At 32.7% G+C, this 27,288-nt stretch overlaps 1 protein-coding gene across 1 annotated transcript; it reads right to left on the bottom strand.

Annotated features, from left to right (window-relative positions):
• Positions 1 to 11,104: 11,104 nt before the first annotated feature.
• Positions 11,105 to 14,090, bottom strand: LOC141707111 (elongation factor 1-alpha). The gene is made up of 3 exons (XM_074510108.1): positions 13,933 to 14,090; positions 12,463 to 12,940; positions 11,105 to 12,261 (listed from the first exon to the last, which is right to left on the bottom strand). The coding sequence occupies exons 2-3, from the start codon at positions 12,922 to 12,924 to the stop codon at positions 11,380 to 11,382; spliced, it is 1,344 nt and encodes a 447-aa protein (XP_074366209.1). The 5' UTR covers positions 12,925 to 12,940; positions 13,933 to 14,090; the 3' UTR covers positions 11,105 to 11,379.
• Between the last annotated feature and the right edge of the window lie 13,198 nt (positions 14,091 to 27,288).

Below are 27,288 nucleotides of genomic sequence, written 5' to 3'. Positions count from 1 at the left end.
GGGAATTCTGAATGAGGAATACTATGTGGACCTTGGTGAGTTTATCTACCAAGGAATTCTGAAGTTTTTGAGGGGAGCGAAGCATATGAATATCCCTTATGCATCTACGGTTACGAAGCTATGTCGAGCAGTGGGAGTGAACTGGCCGGCTCATGAGCAGTTGCAGTTACCAGCAGCTCCGATTGATTCTGGCACTCTGAATGGGATGCAGGAGTGGACCGGTGGTGAGCCTAAGGAGCATGGGCTGGGTTATCGTCTTCCAGGAGGGCGTCCAGCACGAGGTGCTACCATGGCTAGGCCAGGGCGTGATGAGGCTGGTTCTTCGAGAGCTCAGGAGGGTGCTGGGATGGTTGATGCCCAGTATAGGAGGCTTTCACGGCGGATGGATGCCATGTATGAGACGCAGAGCAGGTTTGCTCAGGAGCTCACCCTTGCGTTAGGGACTGCTTTTCGAGGCCTTGGAGCTGATATCCAGTGGCCAGTTTTTTGTGAGGACTCTGCATACCCGCCGCCTGATACTCCACCCACTGAGGGTGATGATGATGATGACTCCGAGTAGGTATACCCTGTGTTCCTTTCTACTACTTTCACTGAGGATAGTAAAGATTTTTAGTTTGGGGGTGGTAGTTAAGGAATATTGTGTGTGTGTCATTTAGTTGCATATTCATGATAGTTTAGTTCATATAGTTGCATAATTTATGCCATATAGTTTTTTTTTTGTTATGAATGTCATGTAGCTCATGCATTTACCATGATCCCTTTTGCAATGATTTATCGACTGAATTGTGATATTGATGCGAGTGTAGTGATAGCATTAAAGTGATATTAAGTTGTGTAGGTTGATATGCATGCTAGAAACAATTGTAAGTCCACTAAGTCTTAGAGAATGCTTAAGGGCTAGATTGTTATTATGATTTGGTTGTTTTCAAGGTCAATCTACTTATTATGCTTAGAATTCGATTATAGGTTCTTAGTGATAAAGGCATGAAAAAGAAATTTTGGAGAAAAAAAATATGGAAGTTGTTGCTAGTTGTGGCTAGGCGTCAAATGGCTAGTAGCCGGCTCACATATGGTGCGAGTAGTCTAGGGTTGAGCAAGATGGAGCGAAACGCACTTGCTCAGAAAAAAAAAATTATGCATAATTGATCAAGAGTGTGCTCTTTGGTATTCGAGTTATTAAGTTCTTAGGGGACTTTGTGCCTAGTGACCTAAGGCTTTTAGAGTCTGGGATCCGCTAACCTAACACTCGTTACATGGATACCATTGTATAAGTCTTTTGTGGACCTCACTCATTGCACGGTCAAATAAGCATTTGAGTTGTAAATAAAAAGCAAGATTCCGTAATAAGCTCCAGAGTTCTTGTAGTGTTGTATATCACTTTGTGCCTAGAATTTTTATTCCTTGTATAATCGTAGGATTGCCTTGAGGATAGTCTAGTCATAATAATTGGTCTAGTTCCGAAGCATATCTGTTAAGCATTTGCACACACCACGTTTCTGGCTGTATGTCCGTTTGCATGAGTTTATTGATCTTTAGTTGTCTAACTGCATTCGTTGAGGTGTGACAATTTGGTTGGTTAATTGTAGTAAGGGGGATCGCTGCATTTTCATATAGATTGCATTCATGCATATTTTTATTTGTTTTTGAGTCTGTGACGCTTGAGGACAAGCATCGATTTAAGTTTGGGGGTGTGATAAGTGGCATTTTATACCACTTAGAACGTCTTAAAATGGCTTAAATTGGTGTCTTGAAATCAAGTATTTTGTGTATTTGATGCGTTTTTCTAGTGTTTATGCATTTCAGGGTTTTAGTTGCATTTCGGGGGAGAAATCATCAAGAATAAGTCTTGGCATGTGTTCACCATTGCGAGAGGAAAGAAACGGGCAGATTACGGCGAAGAAACGGAGCAAAAACATTTTTTTCCAGTAGAGGTCTGAGCGCCCGCTCAGCATTGCTGAGCGGCCGCGCAGCAAGCTGAGCGCCCGCTCAGCTATGCTGAGCGGCCGCGCAGGGTCGGGAAAAAAGACAAATTATTTTAGGACTTCTACTTCTGTTTGGTTTCCACTTCTATGTAATCTGAGTTTTATGGGACTATTATATAAGTAGATTTGAGACGTTTTCACAAGTGTGGATAAAAGAAGATTGTGTTTTTACGTAAGGAGCGAAGGAGATAAGGAGGAAGACCGATTTAGCACACCGCAACGGAGAGGAAGCATATCTTCTTGTGATTCTTGTTTCGTTATAACATTGGATGCTAGTTTTCTTGCTTTGAACTTATTTACTCTTGTGACGTACTCTGTTTTAATATAATTAGTTTAGTTATTATTTTCTTGTGTTTGTTTATCATGATTTCATATGAACCCATGATGACGATAAGTACGATTATGGGCTAATCGTGATCATGGGGTTGCAACGGATTTATTATGGAATTCTTTAGTTAATTGTTTAATACTTTAGTGTGTGATGATTGTATGATATCTAGTATTGGTTGTGCGTATTCGTCTTATGTGCGTCGCGAACATATAAGATAGGGTGTTAATCTCTTGTGAAGCGACGGTGGATCTTGAGATTTAGAACTTGCCATGCTAGCATAGGTTCATGTATGTTGTGCATGATTAGTGGGTAACTCTAACAGTTTTATTTGCCCTATGTAATCAAAAGAAATAACTTGTGCTTAAATCGTTGTGTTGTCAATTTCTGTAGACATATAGGAACTCAACATAATTGATGACTATTCAACTTCTATCTTAATTGTGGATGCTTGGAAGAATGGTATTAGTACAATGAAAGTTGGCTTTTATCAGTTTCGTGTTATTCGATTAATATCATCACTATCACATGTTAAAGGTAATAACAATGACTATTGAAGGAAGTAATAATGAAGTTGTGATCTCATGAGTGTTTTATTATTGATAAATTGAAGTGTTAGTTAAGTGGTTAATTAAGTAGTTAATTATAGTTAATATTTAATCAACAATTTTAAGTGTTAGTGTCTTAACATTGAGAAGTAATCATACATTGGTGAGTGAGTTTAATTAGACAATAATTCAGTCTGAGTCTTTGTGGGAACGAACTAGAAAGTATTCTATATTACTTGCGAACGCGTATACTTGCGTGAATATTAGTGCGTGTTTTCGCCCTAACAGTGTTTCCATTTTATCCGTAGTAGTTTGTGCTTCTTGAACTTCATCAAGTTCAATTTTTCTCCCACTGTTTCCTTCAATGATAAACTCCTTTTCCAAGAAGGTAGCATGTCTGGAGACAAACACCCGATGATCGGTGTAAAAGTAATACCCCAAAGTCTCTTTAGGATATCCCACAAAATTACATTTTACGGATCGAGATTCCAGCTTATCTGGGTCAACCTTTTTGACATAAGCTGGACACCCCCAAATCTTAACGTGTTTAAGACTCGGTTTCCTTTCTTTCCATATCTCATAAGGAGTTTGAGGAACAGATTTGGAAGGCACCTTATTCAGTAAATATGCTGAGGTTTCCAATGCATAACCCCATAGGAATACTGGAAGATTCGCATAGCTCATCATGGACCGAACCATGTCTAACAAAGTTAGATTTCTCCTTTCAGATACCCATTTAACTGTGGAGTATATGGAGGAGTCCACTGGGAGACTATACCATTTTCTTTGAGATAATCTAGAAACTCTCTATTCATGTATTCACCACCTCGATCTGATCGAAGAGTTATAATACTGTGTTTGGTTTGTTTCTCCACTTCATGTTTATATTCTTTGAACTTTTCAAAGGCTTCAGACTTGTATTTCATCAAATACACATATCTGAATCTAGATCTATCATCTATGAAAGTAATGAAGTACGAAAATCCACCCATGGCTTGCGTAGACATTGGTCCACATACATCTGTGTGTACCAATCCTAGCAAATCTGCAGCCCTCTCTCCATGTCCACTAAATGGAGATTTGGTCATTTTACCCAATAGACAAGACTCGCATGTAGGATATGATTCAAAATCAAAGGGGTCAAGTAACCCTTCCTTATGCAATGTCCGCAGTCTATTTTCACTAATATGACCTAGCCTATAGTGCCATAAATAGGTCATATTTTCATCATCTCGTTTACTTTTATTAGTTTGTTCAATCTGAAGTAAATCATGCTCTACGTCACATACATACAGACCATTATTTAAAATACCACGTCCATAAAGAATATTATCTCTAAGGATAGAACATTCATTATTCTTAATAATAAATAAAATACCATCCAAATCCAACATAGGAATAGAAACAATATTCCTCACAATAGAGGGAATGTAATAACAATTATTCAAAATAATAGTCTTGCCCGTAGGCATATGTAAACTAAATGATCCTACAGATATGACCGCAACCCTTGCTCCATTACCCATACGTAGAATCACCTCATCTTTTTCAAGAGTCCTACTTCCCTTTAGTCCTTGCAACGAATTGCAAATATGAGAACCACGGGCGGTATCTAATACCCAAGTAGAAATTTGACCTAGTGACATATTAACTTCGATCATGAACATGCCTGAATCAGAAGCGGTAGTCTTACTACCCTCCTTCTTCTTCAATTCTGCAAGGTAAACCTTGCAGTTCCTCTTCCAGTGCCCCAACTTGTTACAGTGAAAACAAACAGCTAAATTAGGACCAGTCAACTTGTGAGCATCTAGTATGCTCCGGAGTGATAGTGTAGAAGACATGACGAATATAGTAAATCTGTAAATGATAAACACATAACAACACTTAGCAAATATTCAATTTCATTTTAAAACACTATATGAATCGGGTCTTTATTCATAAGTATCTCCCACTAGTTTATCTAATTTATTCAACCCCCTAAGTGAAAATTAAGCATTCATAATGCTAGTGGGAATAGGGATCCTACATTCCATCACACAACCTCGGCTGTGACACGAAACGTCATGTGATGTTCAATAGGCAGGCAACTCTTGTCAATTACATCTTATGTTATTCCCTAATATAACTTTAGCCTCTTGAATAATTGAGTCACGACTGTGGCACGACAAACTCAATATTCTAAGTCAAGTCTAACCCAACATTTCGTACAATTGAATCATTCTCCAACGGCCCACGGCTGTGGCACGTACCGACCTTTAGATTCTAATTCAATGTACACATCTCTATGTAATAGACAAGTATTTCTTATTTTGAAATCAAAGCCCTCGGCTGTAGCACGAAACAATAATGATTCAAAAATAAGAACTATTTTCTACCATGTTGGAAGGCTCTGACCGACACAAGCCCGTTGTGTCATTGGCCAATTACTACTTGATATTATTTAATTTTAGAGGGATTATATTACATTACAATCATAATCATATTATAAAGAGATTCTTCCTTTTAAATTAAACATTTCAAATCAATAATCGATAATCAGATGATTCCTAGATCGGGTGGAGCATTGTCAAGAGGCGTCACTTAATAACCCTTTCTTACAGATAGAAATCTGTTGTTGACAGAATCATCCTTTCTCTCAATATTGAAAATTCATATTCAATTACGTGTTTCATAAACACAAGAATCTCATGATTGTATTCATAATATTATTGTTAAGGCAAGAAACGATTCCTATTCCAGATTTTCTAGAGCACGCCTTATATTGATTTAAGTTCCCTAAATCTATCATCGCATGGTAAACATAGGCATATATCTCATATATAAAATTAAATAAACAAGTAAATGTAAAGTGCAATAAAGTAAATGTGTTTGGTTGTGGCCCCATCCTATGTGATCTTTATCAAGCTCATGATAAAGATCAAGGTCAATCTAATATAGTGATGGAAATAAATACAACTACTTATTACATAAGTCTTCTTCTTTGTTTAGAATTCTTGTATGCCTCGTCTTCTTCTTTGTATCACCTCCATTGGATAGCCTTATTGAGTCTTCAATTACATTACATGATTGAAAGTAAAACTAATCTAATGAACTTACAAGAATAACTCGAGTTTTATTCGAGATTTATGATTACAAAGATTGACGACATGCAAGTCGTATTTAAAACCAAAACCAAAACCATTACACTAAGGTCGAAAGGCCATAACCATCCACCATGCTCATACAACACATAAAAGCATGTTAAAACACATAATCTGATCTTAACATATCATATTATCCATGATCTAATCATAAAAAAAATATGACAAAAATCAGAATCAAATCAGAAAAACAAGAATCACTGTTTACGGACAGTAAACGACATCCAACGCCTTACAGACCAGTCGTTGATAGCTTTAGCTATCAGTTTTGTTCAGACGCTCGTTTACCTATGGAATAGGGTATTCGTTTGCGTAAATCGGACACCAGACCCAGATTTCAGCAAATCTGCAGCAGCCAATTCAGAATCCATATCTAATATGATTCTCATAATTAAAACAAACATAAATCATGTATATATCAGTATATATACAGATAACATAATCATCTTATGATTATACAACTCACATGAATATCGTATATTCAAAACCATATATATATAAGCATATTATATCAACATTAAATCATGGCGAATCACGTACATGCTCATATATCGAAAACAGTTAAACACATAAACGAATTAAAAAAATTTCGCAAGTAGCTCTGATGCCATTGAAGGATTTTTAGCACATAAACGCAACGAAAACGTAAATTTAAATCTTAAAAAAAAACCGAAACCCTCCGCAGGATCCATGCGAAAAATAATATTTAATTCGTAGTTCAGTATGTTTACCTTAAGAAGCTTTACGTTAATGGAAAGATGGAGGTCTTTAATGGCGATCCAAAAATGATGGACGGAGATCCTTAGCAGCTGCTCCTCAAGTGTGAAGCACTCCACCGGTATCCACCAAGAAAACGATGTAATGAAGGAGGAGGAGATGGAGAGAATTAGGGTTTTGTAAATCTTTTTGGTTGAGGCAAAAATAAGGTTTATAATAGTATATTTATAGGCAAAATTTTCAGCTGAAATTTTTTCCATAAAATATTATTATTATTAACCCTTTATTATTCTCATTAATAATTAAAACACCTTTTAATTATTAATCCTTTTTCTAAACTCTTTAGAAATAATTCTCTCACTTGATTTAATTTCCAAAAATTAAATTCTTAATTAATAATATTAAGAACTTTTCTTAATTAATTTATAATCAATTAAATCTCATTTAATCAATTATTAAATTTGCCAATTAATTATTTATTTCATAAATAAATAATTATCAGCCATTATTAATTAATTCCTCCACCATTAAATCATTCTCTTTTATGGTGTGACCCTGTAGGTTCAATATTAAGCCGGTAGTAGAAATAAATAATAATAAAACTATTTTATCATTATTTATATAAATTCTCTAATTCATTAAATATGATTAATTAATGAATCATATTTATTCTACATCGTGAGGGATACTTATCAGCATATCGCGACTATCCGGATAATACGAATTCACTACTTAGAATACCAAGAACCTATTCAGTGAATAGTTACCGTACAATTAATTCCTTCTACCCTGCAATGTCACGATTAAATACAAGGTATGGAACTTGTGTCAAGCCTGTTTTATTTAATCACTTGCTTTCCCATTCACTATGTTTAGTTCTATTTAATGTAAATTAGAAACTCCTTTCTAATTTCATTCACTCTGACCAGAGATTCCTGAACTAACATAAGTGGATCAGCATTGAACATTCTCTTCCTACACTGGAAGGGATAGATCCTTTATTGATCATACACTATCTTCGTGTACAAATTCCTATACCCAATAGAGCCCTTATAATTGTCCCTTGAGACTAAGAAATAAACCAAAGTATAGTTCAGTGTACACAAGATGACTATGATGACCTCAAGTCTAAGGATACTTGTACAACTATCACTATGTGAACAACTGCTGACACGTGAGTGCACTCCATCAGTTGTTCAGCTGTGTGAGTCATGTTCAGTGAACTTATTCTATAATAAGCACCTACATACTAGCTATAGTGTCACCACACAAATGTCTATGAGAACAGACATCCTTCATAATGAAGCAAGCATAGTATGTACCGATCTTTACGGATTATTAATTACCAGTTAGTAATCCTACGACCAGGAACTATTTAAATTTAGAGTTATCATCTTTTAGGTCTCATTATTATGATCTCATCACAATCCATAAAAAGCTTTACTCTAAACTGTGGTATATCTTATTTAAACATTTAAATAGATAGAGCCCGCAATAAAAACGAAACAAGTCTTTTATTAATATCAATGAAATCAAAACAGATTACATAAAAGTTATTTCTAAATCCTCATACATGATTGGACTTAGGACATATCTCTTTGAAATACAACTGGGATCTCAATTAAACATGATGTCGTGTTTAGAATATAATCTGATATAAATTATCTGGCAACTTGATTGATTAGTTGTGTGAGTGCCATGAAAATTACTTTTGGTGCTAATACTATTTGCAGAGCCCCTAAGAGTATTCAATTTCACCAATTAACTAATCTTTCTTTAATAAATATGTCGTTGGTAAGGGATCTAGACATATATAGATGACGGATCACAAGTTTTGTTTCTTACCAACATAATTTTTTTCCAGTTTTTAACTATTAATTAACTCTTTTGACAACTCTCTTGGGTTGATGACCCTTGCCAATAGTGATGAGCGACGGAATATCCCTAATGCAGACTGTTACAATTGCAACAAGAAATAATTTAGATCTATTTTTTTATTTTTCATTAAAAGACAAGAATGAAAGAAATTACAAGAAATAAATTGATCTCCAAGTTACTGAATACAAGGGATAGTGGTCTGGTAATATAGCCAGTACAAACAAATAAACAGCTGTCCTTATCCTAGTGGGTTTGTTAAGATGGTTGGCGTTTACCTCGTATAAGCAAAAATGACACTGTCCGAACATAAATAACGACACTGTTTTATAATATAAGTTCCCGCCCTTCCCAAAACTTGAATTAGAACACTACAAACTGTAACACAGACACGATTAAGGGGAACGCTGACCCTGCAATGTTTGAAACCAAAAACTGTTACAGTTACTCAATTGTAGCCAGGAATCATTGTAGAGCACTAGAGTCCAAGACGCCTCAACTATACCACCACGACGAAGGCATTCAACATCGTTACATGCTAAAAGGCTTGGAGCACCATACCTTAGACGATTTAAGCTGTTGCTGAAAATAATTTTCCGATTCTCATAATTGTCTCAACTGTATGAAGTCATACATTTTGACTCCTATAGTATCTGTGTTCATACATTTTAACCCTTTTCCGCTCCGATATTCCTCTGGGAACAATTTTAGTAAAAGCCGATTTAACCCTCTGATATGTTATTTTGAAGCGAAAAAGGGTTAAAATGTATGGAGACGGATACTATGGGGGTCAAAATGTATGAATTTATACATTTGGGGCTGACGGGTATAACAACTCATACTTTAATGGTCAAAAGGTCATTAAGCCTTTAAATGTCATAATTCATAACTAAATATTAGATTTGTGGATATTTTGATCATTTCGAAATAAATAAAATGTCTTTTGAATTATCGAGGGTACATCGCTCATCGATCAATGTCTAATATTTAATCTTATGTCTTAAATTCAATATTTCTAAATGAACTTCATTAATGATCCAATAATTATATATATTGATGGTACTTTTTTTGTTATTGAAAAATTCATATTTACAAACCTAAAGTTTACTTAAATTTGAAATTTTTATACACATGCATATGACACACAAACATATATGTATATTTAGATGTGATCAATTTGTATTTCATGTTTAATTTTATATTTTGCTTTTTTCACATGATACACACACATATCATATTTGCATGACACTGTGGCAAAAATTTATACGAAAATATGTGTACACACAGTTTTAAATATCTAGTATACACAAGGGCAAATCTGTCATTATACATTAATAAAATATATCACCAATTTTCATGAAAAAAGATATCTAACATAGTTAACAATATGATAATGATAACATTCAAGTTAACAATATGATAATGATAACATTCAAAACTGTGATATTATAATTATGTTTAAAGTTACATAATAAAATTTATGAGGTTAGGGCACTTTTCCTGAGATATGCACGCACATCGAATCAAAATAATATTCACTTTTCTTATTACATAATTTCTAATTATTTCATTTCCTTAGCACATATACACCTAACCTTATATATGTCGTGTGTCATCTTTTTATTTGATTTTTAAATATTATCTCGGAAAAGTTCTATCAGATAATTTCAGCAACTTTATTCTCTTGGAGTTGGAGTTAATAACAATAAATATTATTATCTAGGAGACTCACATATTATCTATATAATAAAAAAACACAAGTGGTAATATAGTGTAGTGATATCAACATCTATATATGTATAAATATATATATATATAAGTTCGATTTTCGTTAACAACACAATTTTTAAATAAATATTAAATATATGGATAAATTAGTCATTTAAACTAATGAATAAAATATCTCACTAATTTTTAGGTGTATTTACCGAAGATTGAGTCCATTTGCATCCGTAAAGTTTCTTTATTTTTTCCTTCCTAAAGCTCCACACCAAAATCTGGAAGCAAGTCCGTGCAAATCATGAATGACTTGGGGGTTTGGTGATCTCATTTATTCACATTAAATTGTAAAGTCTTGTAAATTTTTATCGAACTTAAACCAAATTTTGTTACGTAAAAAAACAGTTTATGTATATAACAATTTAGTCCGATAAATGACATTAAGATAAACGAGTGGAGACTGAAACAGAGTCGGTCATATTTCCACCAGATGTTATTGGGCAAAAATCGTGCCTACCGGGCCGGTTAAGGGTCTAATCGAGCTCACACCACATTGTAAGTTAATGGCCTCTACGAGCTTTTTATTTATGTACGCTGAATGTTCTATCAAAATGCTCTTTTCCCTGATGAAGAGAACATTAAAATATAGCAAGTTTCCAAATTGAGAGATGGAGGCTTCCAAAACTACCTACATGTTGCAAGAACTAAAGGAAGCTAACCTCTGTTTAAAAACAATTTGGAAACGCATTTAAACAAAAAGGAGGTATTTCATATATGAAACATATAGGAAGTATGTTAACACAAAAATAAACGGCTGGTCTGTCATACGATATCAAATAACAACGTAGTCTTTTAAACAAACAGGAAACGAAACAAACACAAGGATAACAAGGCTAATAATAGCCACACCACCGCCTGTCAAGCACCCAATTCTGAGACCAGGTGGCTGACACAGCAAAACAAATGATACGGAACTTAATAGAAACTTGACTTAGAATTAAAACTACCAGACGGGAAAAACAGACCCAGCCTGCAGTATCACAACACCGATAACCTCCAACAGAACCGGTTCATTTCTTCTTGATTGCAGCCTTGGTGACCTTGGCTCCAGTAGGATCCTTCTTCTCCACACTCTTGATGACTCCCACAGCAACAGTCTGCCTCATGTCCCTAACAGCAAACCTTCCAAGAGGAGGGTAGGACATAAAGGTCTCCACCACCATGGGCTTGGTTGGAATCATCTTAACGAATCCAGCATCACCATTCTTCAAAAACTTAGGCTCCTTCTCGAGCTCCTTACCAGAACGACGATCAATCTTGGTCTGGATTTCAGCAAACTTAACAGCAATGTGACTAGTGTGGCAATCAAGAACTGGAGCATAACCATTTCCAATCTGACCAGGGTGGTTCATGATAATAACTTGAGCAGTGAAGTTGGCAGCCTCTTTGGCAGGGTCATCCTTAGAGTTGGAGGCAACATATCCACGCTTGAGATCCTTAACAGCAACATTCTTAACATTGAATCCAACATTGTCACCAGGAAGAGCTTCCTGAAGAGCCTCGTGATGCATCTCAACAGACTTAACTTCAGTGGTCAACCCTGAAGGACCGAAGGTCACAACCATACCGGGCTTGATCACACCAGTTTCAACACGTCCCACTGGCACAGTTCCAATGCCTCCAATCTTGTAAACATCCTGAAGTGGGAGACGAAGAGGCTTGTCTGATGGTCTTTTGGGCTCAGAGATCTGGTCAAGAGCTTCAAGAAGAGTTGGTCCCTTGTACCAGTCAAGGTTGGTAGACCTATCAATCATGTTGTCACCCTCAAATCCAGAGATGGGAATGAATGCAATTTTGTCAGGGTTGTATCCAACCTTCTTCAAATAAGATGACACCTCCTTCACAATTTCTTCGAATCTAGACTTAGAGTACTTGGGGGTTGTGGCATCCATCTGTAGAAGGTAAACAAAACCAAAAAGAATTGTTAGAATTTGCCTTGACATTAATCCTAGTAAGGAAATTATAACTTCTTATCAATTTCAAATCAGTAGCAAACAGATCTTTCTATATACTGGCAAAGAATGTACAGAAACAGAAACATAGTCAAAAACAGTTTGAAAAGAACAATTCACAAAGTTATTATAAAGCAATACCTTGTTGCAGCAACAGATCATCTGCTTGACACCAAGTGTAAATGCAAGAAGAGCGTGCTCCCGAGTTTGCCCATCCTTGGAGATACCAGCTTCAAAACCTCCAGTGGTGGAGTCAATGATGAGGACAGCACAATCAGCCTGAGAAGTTCCAGTAATCATGTTCTTAATGAAATCACGATGTCCTGGAGCATCAATAACTGTGCAGTAGTACTTGGTGGTCTCAAACTTCCACAGAGCAATATCAATAGTGATACCACGTTCACGCTCAGCCTTAAGCTTGTCAAGCACCCATGCGTACTTGAATGAACGTTTGTTCATCTCAGCAGCTTCCTTCTCGAACCTTTCGATCACACGCTTGTCAATACCACCAAGCTTGTAGATAAGATGACCAGTGGTGGTAGACTTTCCAGAGTCGACATGGCCAATGACCACAATACTGATATGAATCTTTTCCTTACCCATAGTGAATAACTAGGATCTACAAAACAGAAAACAAAAAAGTTAGTCTCAAAGTTACCAATTCACAATATCAGAATAAAAACAATAATATATTCTAAAACATCATCCACACTCAAAGAAATCATTCTATAATTAACACATTCACAATCATATACACTGTAGACAGAACTAGAGAATTACCAAAGACCAATATATCTTCCAACCGCTAAACATAAAAGAACTTTCAAAAACAACACATCATAAAGAACAACAAACTGTAAAGCAATACACAGGAGAATAGAATCAGGCAACAAACATACTAAATAAAACAATGAACATTTTTCGAAACTAAGTTGAAGTATAAATGTTCTAACAGATAGAAATTATTTAATTAACCAAAAGTATCGAAGGCAGTAACAGGAGATACCCAATTTTATAATAATTCACTTTGACAGCATATATAGAAAGTCTATATACATATATACAAATTGACTAGTTTAGTCAGTATACACTTAAACAGTAATTACTTAAGAGGTAAGAAACCCAATTGACTAGAACAAATCAGTGATTTAGCACGCTAACATACAAATCAATGATTTAACATGCTAACATACACATAAACATCAAACAAAAAGTAAAATCAAACTGTATAAACATAACAATATTATATAAGCATAGATTTCAAATAATCAACCAATAAACTAGATCGATTTACAAAATTAAACATAAATCAAACTATAAACAATAAAGCTACTCAGATCTGAGGCATAAACTTGTATAGATTTATAAACATGTATGAGCAAGCTAAATCAAAGTCAAAACAGAGTCAATTTCAAACTAACAACAAGAGCATCAATATATACATACATAAGCATCAACCTATAAATACATAAACTTACACAAACAAGTAACTAAATAAGATCTGATGCATAGCTAGAACTAGAGCAAATAAAAGAATCAAGTAACAAACATACATGTATATATGCAAACATATAAACGAGAGAGAGAGAGAGAGAGAGAGAGAGAGAGGACCTTAAAGTTATCTCTTGCAGCGGCTGGGAGGAAGAGATGTAAGAAAGAGTGAAGTAGGGTTTTTTGAGGAGAATGCGTTGTATTTATAGGGGATGAGAAACCCTAGGTATTGTATTTCCCGTGGATGTGAGTAGTTTACGCAAATGGCCTTGTGATCAAATATAATAATATCCTATATTTTATTCAAGTGTGTGTTCAACTTTTTTGGTTGCAATTTTGTCTTGGCGAGTTGGCGGTAGGAGCTAGACAAAGTTTCAGCTTTCACGGGATATATGCTAGTAATTGGGAGGACGCTGAGTAATGGGCTTGCTTAGCCCATCGAAATGGCCCAGCCCATTTTATAGGTTGCAGATTTATTTTATAACGCTTTTTATGTTTTTTTCACGAGCAAACCAAAAATTCATTAAAATATTGGAATCTAGCACGGACAAAACTCCGAATTATCAACTACAATCAGATTATAAAATAATAAATAAATTAAACAAATAACTGTTTTGTTTTCAAATCGCACTACACATAGAATATTTTAATCTTTTAATATAAAAAATATTACAACGGCATCTTGAGCAATACAATATACACCATTTAAGGAACAAGTAGCATACTAATTATCTCGCAGTATTAGTATCTTGGAGTGTAAACAAGGAAAAATGTCATTTCAATATTTAGGAGCATGGATTGGAGCAAACAATATCACAAAGGAATATTGGAAATCCTTGGTAGACAAATTTAATGACAACTTCAGAAATTGGAAGTGTTCATCTTTGAATATGGCAGGAAGAATGACTCTTACTCAAGTAACTTTGAATATCATTCCTTCTTACTGGTTTAGTGTGTGTCAAATTCCAAAAGGTATTATCCAGCAGTTAAAGTGTGTGTCAAATTCCAAAAGGTATTATCTAGCACTTAAATAAACTACGTCAAATTTTTATTTGGGGTGACAATCAGGGCCGGCCCTTGGGTAAGGCGATCAAGGCGGCCGCCTAGGGCACCACCGGGGCACCAAAATATTTCAATAACATATGTATATAGGTGTATTTATTTTTTATATTATTTATTTTTTTTATTTTAAAATACAAATTTTAATTAGAATACATTAACATATATGTGATTGGGGGACATATTAAAATTTTAAAATATATTATTATCTTTGTGATAACTTTATTTTAAATTAAAATATAATTTACTTAATTTACTTTAAAAATATAATTAATAAATTTATTTAATAGACAAAACAAAGTAAAAATGTGAAAGGTTTGGAGAAATTGAGTTTTTGGACTATGCGCGTCTATATCCATTACCCCAGATGGTCAGACGAAGTCATATAACAAAAGTACAAAACCCTCTACTTCCCTCTGCTTAGCTACCGAATAAAATACATAATACAAATTGTTCTCTATTCATTCTGAATATCAATTATCAAACAGTCGAAGTCATCAACTCATCGTGAAGATCAGATCATCTGTAATTTGCAATTCAACAATTATAACACAGGTATGGTTTAAAGATTTCTATTCTAATTATTTTTTTAATAATATTGTAATTTACTATTTGTTTATTATTATTTTTCAATTTAAGGATTTGATGTGAATAATTAGAGAATAATTGAGATTTATTTTTGTAAAAAGTAGTATGTCTTTTGTGATTTACTGATTTGGGATTGGTGACTAAAATTAATTGCATTATTTTGTTTGATGACTAGATAATTTGAAAATGAAGCGTAACCAGTTATCGGGGCATCAAAAAAGGCAAAAGAAATTGAAAGCGGCGGAAGCAGAGAAATTGCAAATGGGCTCTCTTGACAAGTTTTTTGGGAAAAAACAACTATTATTGGTGATATTGGGGGTTCCTATTGAGAATACAGATATTAGAAAAGAATCTGAGAATGAAGCTACATATACTGAATTTGAGCAGGAGACTGAAACTGAGCCAGAAACTCAAAATTTAAAAGATGGGCTTGTCGAGAATAATGTAGATTGAAACTGATCAAATCTTATCTCCGCTCTTCGATGTCTCAAGATAGACTTAATGGATTGGCTTTATTGTCTATTGAAAGTGAGCTGGCAAGTTCTCTAGATTATAGCAAAATCATAGAGAAATTCACATCTCAAAAGCCTAGAAAAAAGTTTCAAAATCAATAAAGGTAAACTCATTTTTATAACTTTATTTTGACATTGTTGTGTACTAGTAATGATGAATGTTCTATATTCATGATACTACATCAATGGCTTGCAGGAGATTATTGTAGGAGGTTGAAAACTTGGATATTTAGCGTACAAGAAATTCATTATATTCACTTGCTACTTTAGATTCAAATAAGTTTTCTTTTATACAATAAATATATCTTATTGTGATTTTTTGGTTATAAATATTGGGCACCATTTTTGAATCCCGCCTAGGGCACCCAAATACATAGGGTCGGCCCTGGTGACAATGAAGATCATACAGGTGGAAGAAAGAAGATGCATCTCATCAATTGGTCGACTATTTGTGCGAGTAAGTGTCAAGGTGGTTTAGACTTGAAGGATCTTGAAAATAAAAACCTAATGGTGGTGGATATTCCATCTCAAGAGCTCAATAAATAGATCGAGTTTATTCAAAATAAATATGGACATCATTTCTTGTTTGGACAACACCAACCAAACTCTCAGATGAGTGGTAAATTCAAAAATATTTGGAGATTATCATGTAATGATTAAGTGAAATAATAGATTTCTCACAACAATTTCACTTGGCAGATAGGAAATGGACGAGACATTAAGGGGTTGTTTACTTGCAGAAAATTTTTCCAGTTTTTTGTTTCTCATTTTTCTTGAATTTACATTTTCTTACAAATATTTGAAAGACAAAGAAAATGTGTTCTAAAAGTAAAGCAGTTTTTCAAAAAATAAAAATGAAAAACTTATTTCATATTATAATTTTTTGTTCTTGGAAAACTGAAAAATATGTTTCACATAACCAATATTTTATAAAAGAGAAACATCTTATATTTAATCTACTTTTTAAAACTATTTATTATTTATTATAAATGCTTTATATTATAATATAAATCTACTTATAATTTAATTTTAATATAGAAATCAAAAATCAAAACTTAACAAAATATATAGAATATGAATTTTACAATCTTTATACCAGTTATTTTCAAAATAAAAAAAAACAATAAAAAATATTCAAACTCATTTACTTCATGAAACTTGTTCTCATTTAACAAGTAGAACGCAAACTTAGAACTTGCACGAAAAAATTTATTTACGGTGTCAAATCTACTGCGCCAAATTATCCAAGCTTATTTTATACATGAAACTTATTCTCATCAAACAAGTAAAATGCAAATTTAGAAATCACGCGAAAATGATTATCTATGGCACCTTGTTTTGCGATGATTCCTCAAATTATTAGCAATTGATTCTCTGACTTGAATCATTTCATCGTGATTAGTCATATCCAATGAAAAACCTTCTTGAACAACATTAGACCCTCCCAGAACTTCTAAATAATCTTGACCATAAATTGTAAAATATCTGTCAGCTAGATCCTCCATCCGTATAAAGTTATGCAATGCACAACATGCATGTGGAATCAACATTTGACGCCTCAACGGATAATTTGGTATATCTTTTAAAATAATGAATTTATCACAACAATTTCACTTGGCAGATATGAAATGGACGAAATGAGTGTGTATAATCAAATAATTCCTCTTTTTCTCTTATTCCTCCACCAGTATCAAAATCTCTGCGATGATATTTTTCACTTTGAAATGGAGCTAAAAAACCTTTTAAATTAGGATAACTAGGGGTGAGCAAAAATTTTCCGAAACCGCCCAAACCACCCGTTTCAAACCGTCCAAACCGAAATTTACGGTTTTATAACGGTTTGGATTGGTTATGGTTTCATTTTTTTAAAAACCGAAAAATAATGGTTGGGTTTGGTTTTGTATTTTATATTGACCGATATAACCGAACCGCAAACCGATAACCAAACCGCCCGTTATACCCGGACCACCCGAATAAATAAATAAATAATGACATGTTGTAACTGTTTGATATTCAATTATTACAGATTTAGATGAGGCTGTTGAGGCCGGTGAAAAAGATGGTATTTAACAAGTAGATGGAGATTGAACAGACCCTGCAAATCAACATGCTAAATAATTCAGATTTATGGTTGTGTACTTGTGTGATGGACTCATGGAGTCATGCTAAAGACTGTAATTTTATATTTGGTTGTAATTTGATTTTTTATTTATGTTATGTAGTCAGTAGTCAAGACTATTAGTTCTATTTCTTTTGGTGTTAGTTCCATTTCTTTTTTTTTGAAAGCCACCTCCAGACTGGTATGCCTTTTGACAGCGCCTACACATTGCAAATTGCAACCCATGAACTGATTTGTCTTCTCCTTCCATACATATATGATATATTACATTTATGGGCAGGACACACAAAAAATTCCCCAGAATGGATTTTCAGTTAAAGTTCTTTAGTTTTCAATGTATCACAAGGCTGGAGGAGTTCGGCAACACAATTTGGATGGTAGAAATGACCACAATCTGCATTGGCACACTGGAAGACCTACAATGGCGAGAATTTTTGTCAGCATAACATACTTGTCCATTTCAGACTTACATTTTTATTTTAACGGTTTAAAACCGAAACCGCCCAAACCGAACCGTTATAATTTGGGTGGTTATGGTTATATACTAATGGTCATGGTTACGGTTATGGTTGGCCGGATTGAAAAACCGAAAAATATGGTTATGGTGGTTTTGTTGTCCAAACCCAACCGTTTCATCCGATGCTCACCCCTAAGGATAACCGTTGTCTACAACGAAAAATTATCTACACCAAAAATAAAAAATATTTATTGTCAATATATATAATTAATATAAAAAATAAAAGAATATATTAAGATACTTACCATCAGTTGAAATTGGAAATTTATTTTCCGTCCTAACAACAGCATCATAAAATACGCGATAATCATTAGTTGTCCCCTCTCAGCCAGTGTATACAAAAGTGAATATTATAGCCATTGAGTAAATAGCCATAACATTTTGTGTGACTAATACAACTTTCCTATCATGAAAAGATTTTTGTTTTGACGCAGGTGCCGATGCAGATACATGTGTATCATCAATAGCCCCTATGCAATTCTACATAATTCAAAATTAAATTGTTCATTAGATGATCATGACAATGATGATGATGATGATAACTAGCATAAAAGCCCGTGCGAAGCACAGACCTAAATATATATTTAAATAATTTTTGTCGCATAATTGTGAGTATATATTAAAATAATTTTATAATAAAAATATGATCAATAATAATTTCGCGCTTTTATATTATATTTATATAATATATTTTTTAAAATTATATATTATTTTCACACAAAAAAAATTATTTACTTGATTACCTTTCATATATTTTGGATAAATATCGCTACCATAAAATCGAATAATTATTTTTTTTATCGCTAAAGTAATTAATTTTATACAACATGAAATAAATTTTATCAAACTAAATAACTGAGTATAATAGAATAATTATTTCCGATTAATCGTTCATGTATAACATTAACATTTATAAATTAACGTGGTTTTAATATAATGACAATATATTTGTAAGATATAAAATTGGTCGAACATGTAAAATTAAACTGGAACACATATTATAAAATCTCTAAAATTTTTGTGGGGATCATGTCATATGTATATAGAGATACATGATACAATCTTAAATTTAATTGGTTATTTATATTATAGGTTAATTTCAATGAAAACCACTATTTCACTTAACACCTTGGTTGATGAGTGTTACAGTAGGAGAATTTTCATAACTTTTGCAAATAAATGTATGTAACATTTTTCAAAGTATTGCAATAGTCCACTAATAACATATTGTTAGTTTATTGTCATAATTAATTTTACATACATGTGTCAAGACCTGTTGGGACATGGGGCATTCCTATAACAACCTCCGAGTTCTAGAATAACTGGTTAATTAACATAGTATCAAGAGTTATAGTTCGATCCGGGATAGGTTGATCAGAGTCGATCGTTGTAACTTTCCCATATTGGGTTTAAAAAATATATTTAAATGATTGTTTCTTCTTATCTTATTCTCTAGCTCAGTTTTATTCTCTAGTTTCCCTTTAATATATAGAAGAAGAAGATTATTATTATTATTATTATTATTATTATTATTATTATTATTATTATATTTGATCAAAATACCTTGAAAAATGGATATCATCACGGATCATTACGGATATCAGGTTGCACTTCACCTCTATCCACGGGTTTAACAATCCCAACTCCCAACGTTTTTAATGCTCTCAATAGTCTTTTTAACCAACGGTGAACAGTACCAAGAAAATGTTGAAAACGATCACAAATTACTCTTTGTCTCATACCGTGAGATAAGATTCTTAATCCCATGGCTAACACTTCTTCCACGTTAACATTTCTAGAATCTTCTAATAAACCGACATTTTTAACCTATCACACAAGTTTAAGACTACGTGTGGTTTCATTCTCAATAATTCATAACACTTAATGGGATTGCCGAATAATGTCTCTCTAATATATTCTTTTCCACTCAATACAGATGTCCTACAAGTAGGGTAACTGTCACGAGACTCCACGAAGGCATGCCTATAGGCATGCTTTTTGCCAAAAGGCATGCCCAAATGGCATGCCATTTATCAATTAAATATAATAAAATTTAATAAATAATTATTATGCTAATATATAGTGAACTTGAATATAAAATTAAAGTTAGTTGACAGTAACAACCAAATACCATCATAATACTCATTTAAATTAGTAACTTTTTAGATATTAAAATATATGTAAATATTTTAAAATTAAATTTGTTATTTCTAGATATTTCTAATATTAAAATAATTATTAAAAAATAAAAAAATTAGTAAAAAGGCATGTCGAATCATGAAAATGCATGTCTGGCTAATTGACGTCATGGCATACATGCTCGTGCCGTTGTGACATGCACCCTACCTACAAGATAGCCTGTCTATAAAAGATTTAGAACATTCTGTCAATGAAATTAACATAATCATGTTTAGTAAATATGATTCATCATAACTATCTTCATCTGAATTGGAGCTGTTGTTTGATGAATTTGAGAGAAAATCCATATTCAATAGGATAAAAAAAGGTGAATACTTAATGATTATATGATTAGGTGATTGCTACATGTATAACTTAGGTGTTTGCTAATTACTAGTATGTATAACTACTTACTGAGTTTGCTACTAATGTATAGATGAAAATTATGACTTATACTTATACGGTTGAGATATTTTCTATTTCAAAGTGAAACTTTTGACCATAAATATATTGTTATGTCAAAAAATTTATGCTCATATAATTATTATATACAGTTGAGATATTTTATATCTTAATATCATAATTTTGACCAAAAACATTGTTATGTTAAATAACATATTTTTTTGTACTGACTGAAAATTTATTTTTTATCATATTTATTTATTAAATGATTAGTAATAACATTCAATTTTTTTTCCATTATATTTATATAAATAAAGTACAACAATACATATTACTATCTAAAAAATACATAATACTATTGTATAAAAATTATATAGGCATCTTGTCAAAACAATTATATATGTATACTATATACTAATTTAAAATTTTAATATTTTGTAATTAAATTTTAATATTTTATTCTTATGTTTAGTTATATAATTCACATTTTTTAGTATTTTTCCTTTTTAGTCATGTTTTAACATTTTTATTTAGTAAAAGTAAAGTACAATGATGCAGATTAGTATCTTTGTAAAAATTAAGTATAATAGTACACATTAGAATAAGGTACAATAATAAAAAATAAAGTACAATTATACTCATATGTAACAAAGTATAATATTGCATATAATTATTTAAAAAATACATAGTCACCATAACACCAAAATTATAGGTATAGTATATATTACTTTAATATTATTAATGTTTTGTAAAAAATAAAGTAAACAAAGTACAATAGTACATACTATTTATGTAAAAATAAAGTATATAATATTATTTATATGAAAATAAAGTACAATAAACAACCTAGGAAAAAAATTAAAATAATACATGTAACCTTTTAAAAAAAATAAATATATAATATTATTTTTATAAAAATAAAGTATAATAAAAGAACCTAACAAAAGAAAGTAAAATAATACATGTAACTTTTAAAAAAAATGGATAATAACTATTATATAAAAATTATACGTACATTGTATACTACTTTAATATTGTTAATGTTTAGTAAAAATAAAGTACAATAATACTGATACATCATATTTGTTTGTAATTGTATTATAAGTATTTTTTTACTCCGTTGTTAAGTAGATTTAATTTTACATGTGAATAAGCAAAGTTTGTAGTGAATTATAAATATTATTTTAACCTCATCCTACCTATACAATGCTCAAATTGGAGAGTAGATCACTACTTTGGTAAGACATTGCTATAAGGATTTTGCACATATAAAGCTAAAGAACTTGCATCATATTTGAAAGTTACTCACCATTAGCTCAAGAGTACCGGAATAAAAACACACACAAAGGTCTAACAAGGACTAGTAGGAACAAACATGTTGAACTAAGAATAACTCTACAATTCTTTCACCTTGTTGGAACAAAAATTCAAATAAAACCAGCACTTCCTAAATAATCTATCTCAAATCATCAAGTCAACCATTTTGCCTGTCATCGTTCATTAGTAGAAACATTCTTCTCCAATCGGGATTAGTAAAGGAATCTAGTGCTTTATTGAAAGATGTGTGGAGACTTCAGATAAGTTATTAAGTGCAACCATACATTTGTCAACGGAGTACTCATGAGAAGCCCGACTTGTAGCTTCAACTTTTTGTGATTTGTATCTCTCTGATTTTGTAAGATTTCTTTCTTTTCTGGCATTCAATGACTGCTCCCAAACTTGAATAAGAACATCATATTTTTTTTTGCAGATTTCTTTTTTAGCGCTCTTCTTTGTCCTGGTACATATTCATTCTCTAAATCTTCAATATTATGTTTACCCCTCATATCAGATTGACCTTCACATGCCTCAAAACCACCAACATTACCATCAAGACCTTTAAATCCACCTAAATACTCTTGCTCAATTGCTTGTTCTTCCTCTGAAGTTTGAGGTATATCATTTGATGTATTATGAAAAGCACTTGTAGTCGTAGAACTAGTGAAAACAATATGTAATAATAGATATATCTTACACCCTTTATCAAATATTTTATTACAAAATATTTTATTATAATATATAATAAACAATGATGTAGCCTAAAATTTAGAATAACATAGAATGACCAAACCTTAAAAAAAAGCATCCCATACACTTTCATCAGCATTCACCATACCGGTAATAGAGCTCCAAGTAACATCAGTATTATTTATAAGTTTCCTAAATTTAGTATGCACTAAACGCATTCGATGATATTTTCCTTTTAACTTATCAGGCCCGTACTTTATTCCACTTTTTACAAACATCTTGTCATTCATCTCTTGCCAGTCAGTTGTTTTAAAAATCGGAGCTCTGTTTGGATCTCTCTTAACTATTTCAGCCAATATCTCTAAAAAATTCTTTTCAGTTTCTTCAATCCACTCCACAGGTTCTCCATGAGTAGGTTGTGCACCCATCTATATTTGTTGAAAATATACAATAGAGTAATTAACTGTAATATATATAACATCAAAACTATATAAACAATACATACACCACCAGGTTAAAAAGTAATGAATAACAATAACAAACAATTTCATTAAATCATACCTTAATGAAAGGTGCTTAAAACAAGGTAGAGAAATAGAGGTGGAGAAGAGCTCATTAGAGAAAGTAGAACAAGAACAAAAACAGTTTAGATAAAATTATAAGGTGGTGTATCGTAGGTAACGTTTTTTAATTTTCTAAAATTAAAAAACTATTTTTTAATTTTTATGGAAAATTATAGAAAACATCTAAAATCAGTTTCCAAAAATTTTCTAAAATTTAGTTAAAATTTAGAAAACCTTATTTTCCAGTTTTTTGTTCTCATTTTTTGGAAAACTGAAGACTTGAACATGTTTTACTCTTTTTTTTTCCTATAATATTTTTCCAGGAAACTGTTGAAATGAACAACCCCTAAGTTCTTGAAACACAGATGGGTGGGTGATATGCATCTAAACTTGCAGTTTAGTACCTTATTTAAAATTAGTCTCTTTAAAGATGAAAGTTTATAACAGGTGGCTAATAAATGGGATTTAATATTGATTAAAAGAGGATGTTGGAGTCGTGATCTTCAATGGTGGGAGGAAGTTTATCTAGCTAGAATGACTAAGATGACCCATTCTGTTAATTTCTCTGACAAGAAATATAAATTGGGATAAAGGAATAATAATGTTTTCACAGTGGGAGAATGTTATAGTCTGATTTCCAGGGAAGGTCAAGTACCGGAGCTAGCGAAATTGATTTGGAAAATAAATATTTCTAATAAAGTTAAGATCTTCCTATGGAAATTATATCATAAAATTCTACCCACCCAGTGTTTTATTTCTCGGAGAATTTTAGTCCCGGATATTACATGCACGTGTTGCATGCAAGGTGATGACGATTGGAAGCACAGTTTATGGGACTGTAAGGTGGCTCAAGAAGTGTGGTTAAAAGTTTTTGGGTGGTGGAGTCCAAATTATCATTTGCAATGTGCAGAGGAAATTTTTTTATCATCTCTTCTTGGCATCTTCAAGACATCGACTGGCACATTACTGTGTCATTTACGATATGGAAATTATGAAACACCAGTAATAACTTTGTTCATCAAAAACTAAGTACAAATGTTGATTGCTTATTCGGTCAAATTAGAGATGAAACAAGATTCTAGGGTATGCAATCTAAGTTTATATCATCCATGTTGTACAAGACATGCCTGTACTATAACAAGACTAAGTCAAATTGACAGCCCTAAGTAAGTTGTATGATAATCTTAATTTGCATTTTGTATTGTATTACTTGAGTCTGTAAAAATGTAAATAGATTAGAATGGAGTATTTTTCTGTAAACAATCTAAAGCCTAAGAATAAACTCTGAAAGAAGATCATGAAGATCATGCCTTAGAGAAAGTGTGAAGAATCTTGGAGTTGAATAAATCTGTTTTAAGAAAAGCATTATAAGTCAAAAAATCAACAAGTCACAGATCAAGTCATATAGAGAAATCATTCGAGAACTCCAGAATGACTTATCGACAAGTCAAAAATAGCTTATAGAGAAGTCTCAAAGATATCGACAAGCCAAATGAAGATATGAAGATTGAAGATATCGACAAGTCATTTTTGCATTAGAGAACTCAGAGATATTGACTAGCCAAAATAAAGATATGAAGATTAGAGATATCGACAAGTTAATTCTATATGCAAAGACTTGAAGACCTCGACAAGCCAAGCTCATTCGAAAACTCAGAGACCTCAACAAGCCAAGCTAATTCGAGAACTCAAAGATCTCGACAAGTCAAGTTCATATTCGAGAACTCAGAGATCTTGATAAGTCAAGTTCACATTCGAGAACTCAGAGACCTCGATAAGTTAAAACACTTGTAGAAAACTATGAGATCTCGATAAGCCATTATACTTATTGAGATGTCAGTTCTCTATAGTTCAAACTGGAGATCTCGACATAAATCTCAAGTACAGAATGCAGACCAGTTAAAGATCCAAGATTATCAATCAACAAACAAATCAATCACTGATTTGAAAAGTCTACAAAAAGCAGCTTGGAGAGTACAAGATAAACGGCCAAGATTAACTGACAAAGTAAAGTCACAGACATGCACGATTTTCAAAGATACACAAAGCTAGAAATAGAAAGTTTTAGTTAACTTAAAGTAGGGTTTAGTACATGCTATTGCATGCTGTGTAAAACCTGTGTTTATTGTTCTATAAAGTAAACACCGGATGCTTTATTTTTTAAAAAAGTGGTAACAAATAGATCTAAAATTCTTGTAACTCTCTCAAGAAAGCAGCTGAGTTCTTTAACAACAAAGAACCCAAAAATTTGTAGCAAGACATACTTGATTTGAATATAAAATTAAGTGAGTTTTGAAAATAGTGTGTTTAGTTACATGTTTTACCATTTATGCTAAAACACTTCATCTCTACAAACTAGATTGCTTTGTTCACCATATCAATAACAGTTTAAAAAGCTTAAAATTAATTCGAAACACATTCACCCCCCCTCTGTATTGTATTCATTACCTAACAAGTGGTATAAGAGCAAAATCTGAAAATAAACAGATTAAAGACCTTGGAAGAATGAATACACGGAAGCTTATCAGTATCAAAATCCCTACCTTTGACAGATCTAACTATACATTATGGAAAAAGAAAATGATGCTTTTTATAAGGATGGTCAATCCACTATATATGTAGATTCCCAAGAATTGCCCTTTCACCCCTATGGAAAGAGTTGAGGAATCTACAGATGGAGACATGGTCATTCCAGCTCATTATGCTCCTAAGGATCCCTCACAGTACACTGAACCTGAAAAAGAGAAAGTCTCTCTGGATAGTGGCTTGCAACTGATCTTAATAGAATCACTTGACAATTTAATGTACAATAACATTATCAACTGTGACACAACCAAATAGATCTGGGAGAAGATAGAAATTCTATGTGACGGAACATAGGAAGTTAGGTTAAACCAAAGAAGGATTTTGGTGTCTCAGTATGAGGGTTTTATGGCTAAACCAAAAAAAGGAATTACTAAAGTTTCTGAGAGGTTCAATAAGTTGATAAGTGACTTGCAGCTACATGATAGATATGATGAGGCTGAGGAGGTTAACCTAAAGTTCCTGCTAGCTCTTCCTGACCATCTTGAACAGAAAATATCAGCTATTATAGAAGGAAAAGATCTAAGTAGAATGACTTTGGAAGTTCTATATGGAATCTTGAAAACTTATGAACTTGAGATGCTGCAAAGAAAGTCATTGAAAGCACACCATGGACATGTTGTTGATGGTTCCAGTGCTTTGATTGTACATGACAGAGAAGAAAGTGAAGATGAGAAGATGATCAAGTTCCGGTTATTCAAGCTGTGGAACAAATGAACAAATGACCTCATAAGCAAGTTGTGTTGGAGCTTGAGGAAAATGAATACTACACCTTGGATGAGCTAGATGAAATGAACCAATCCATGGCTTACTTGGCTAGGAAATTTTCCAACATAAGAGTCAAAAGCCAATGTTTTTAAAAGGCAAGGGACAATCTTCCAATAGTAACAATCGGAAACCAAAAGCTCAGTATAATTCAGCTAGCAAAGGTGGCTACAAAACATGATT

Source organism: Apium graveolens, chromosome 2 (assembly GCF_009905375.1).
Source record: "Apium graveolens cultivar Ventura chromosome 2, ASM990537v1, whole genome shotgun sequence".
Taxonomy (NCBI): domain Eukaryota; kingdom Viridiplantae; phylum Streptophyta; class Magnoliopsida; order Apiales; family Apiaceae; genus Apium; species Apium graveolens.
The sequence above is the reverse complement of the archived record's forward strand: the minus strand, read 5'-3'. Positions and strand labels throughout refer to the sequence as shown.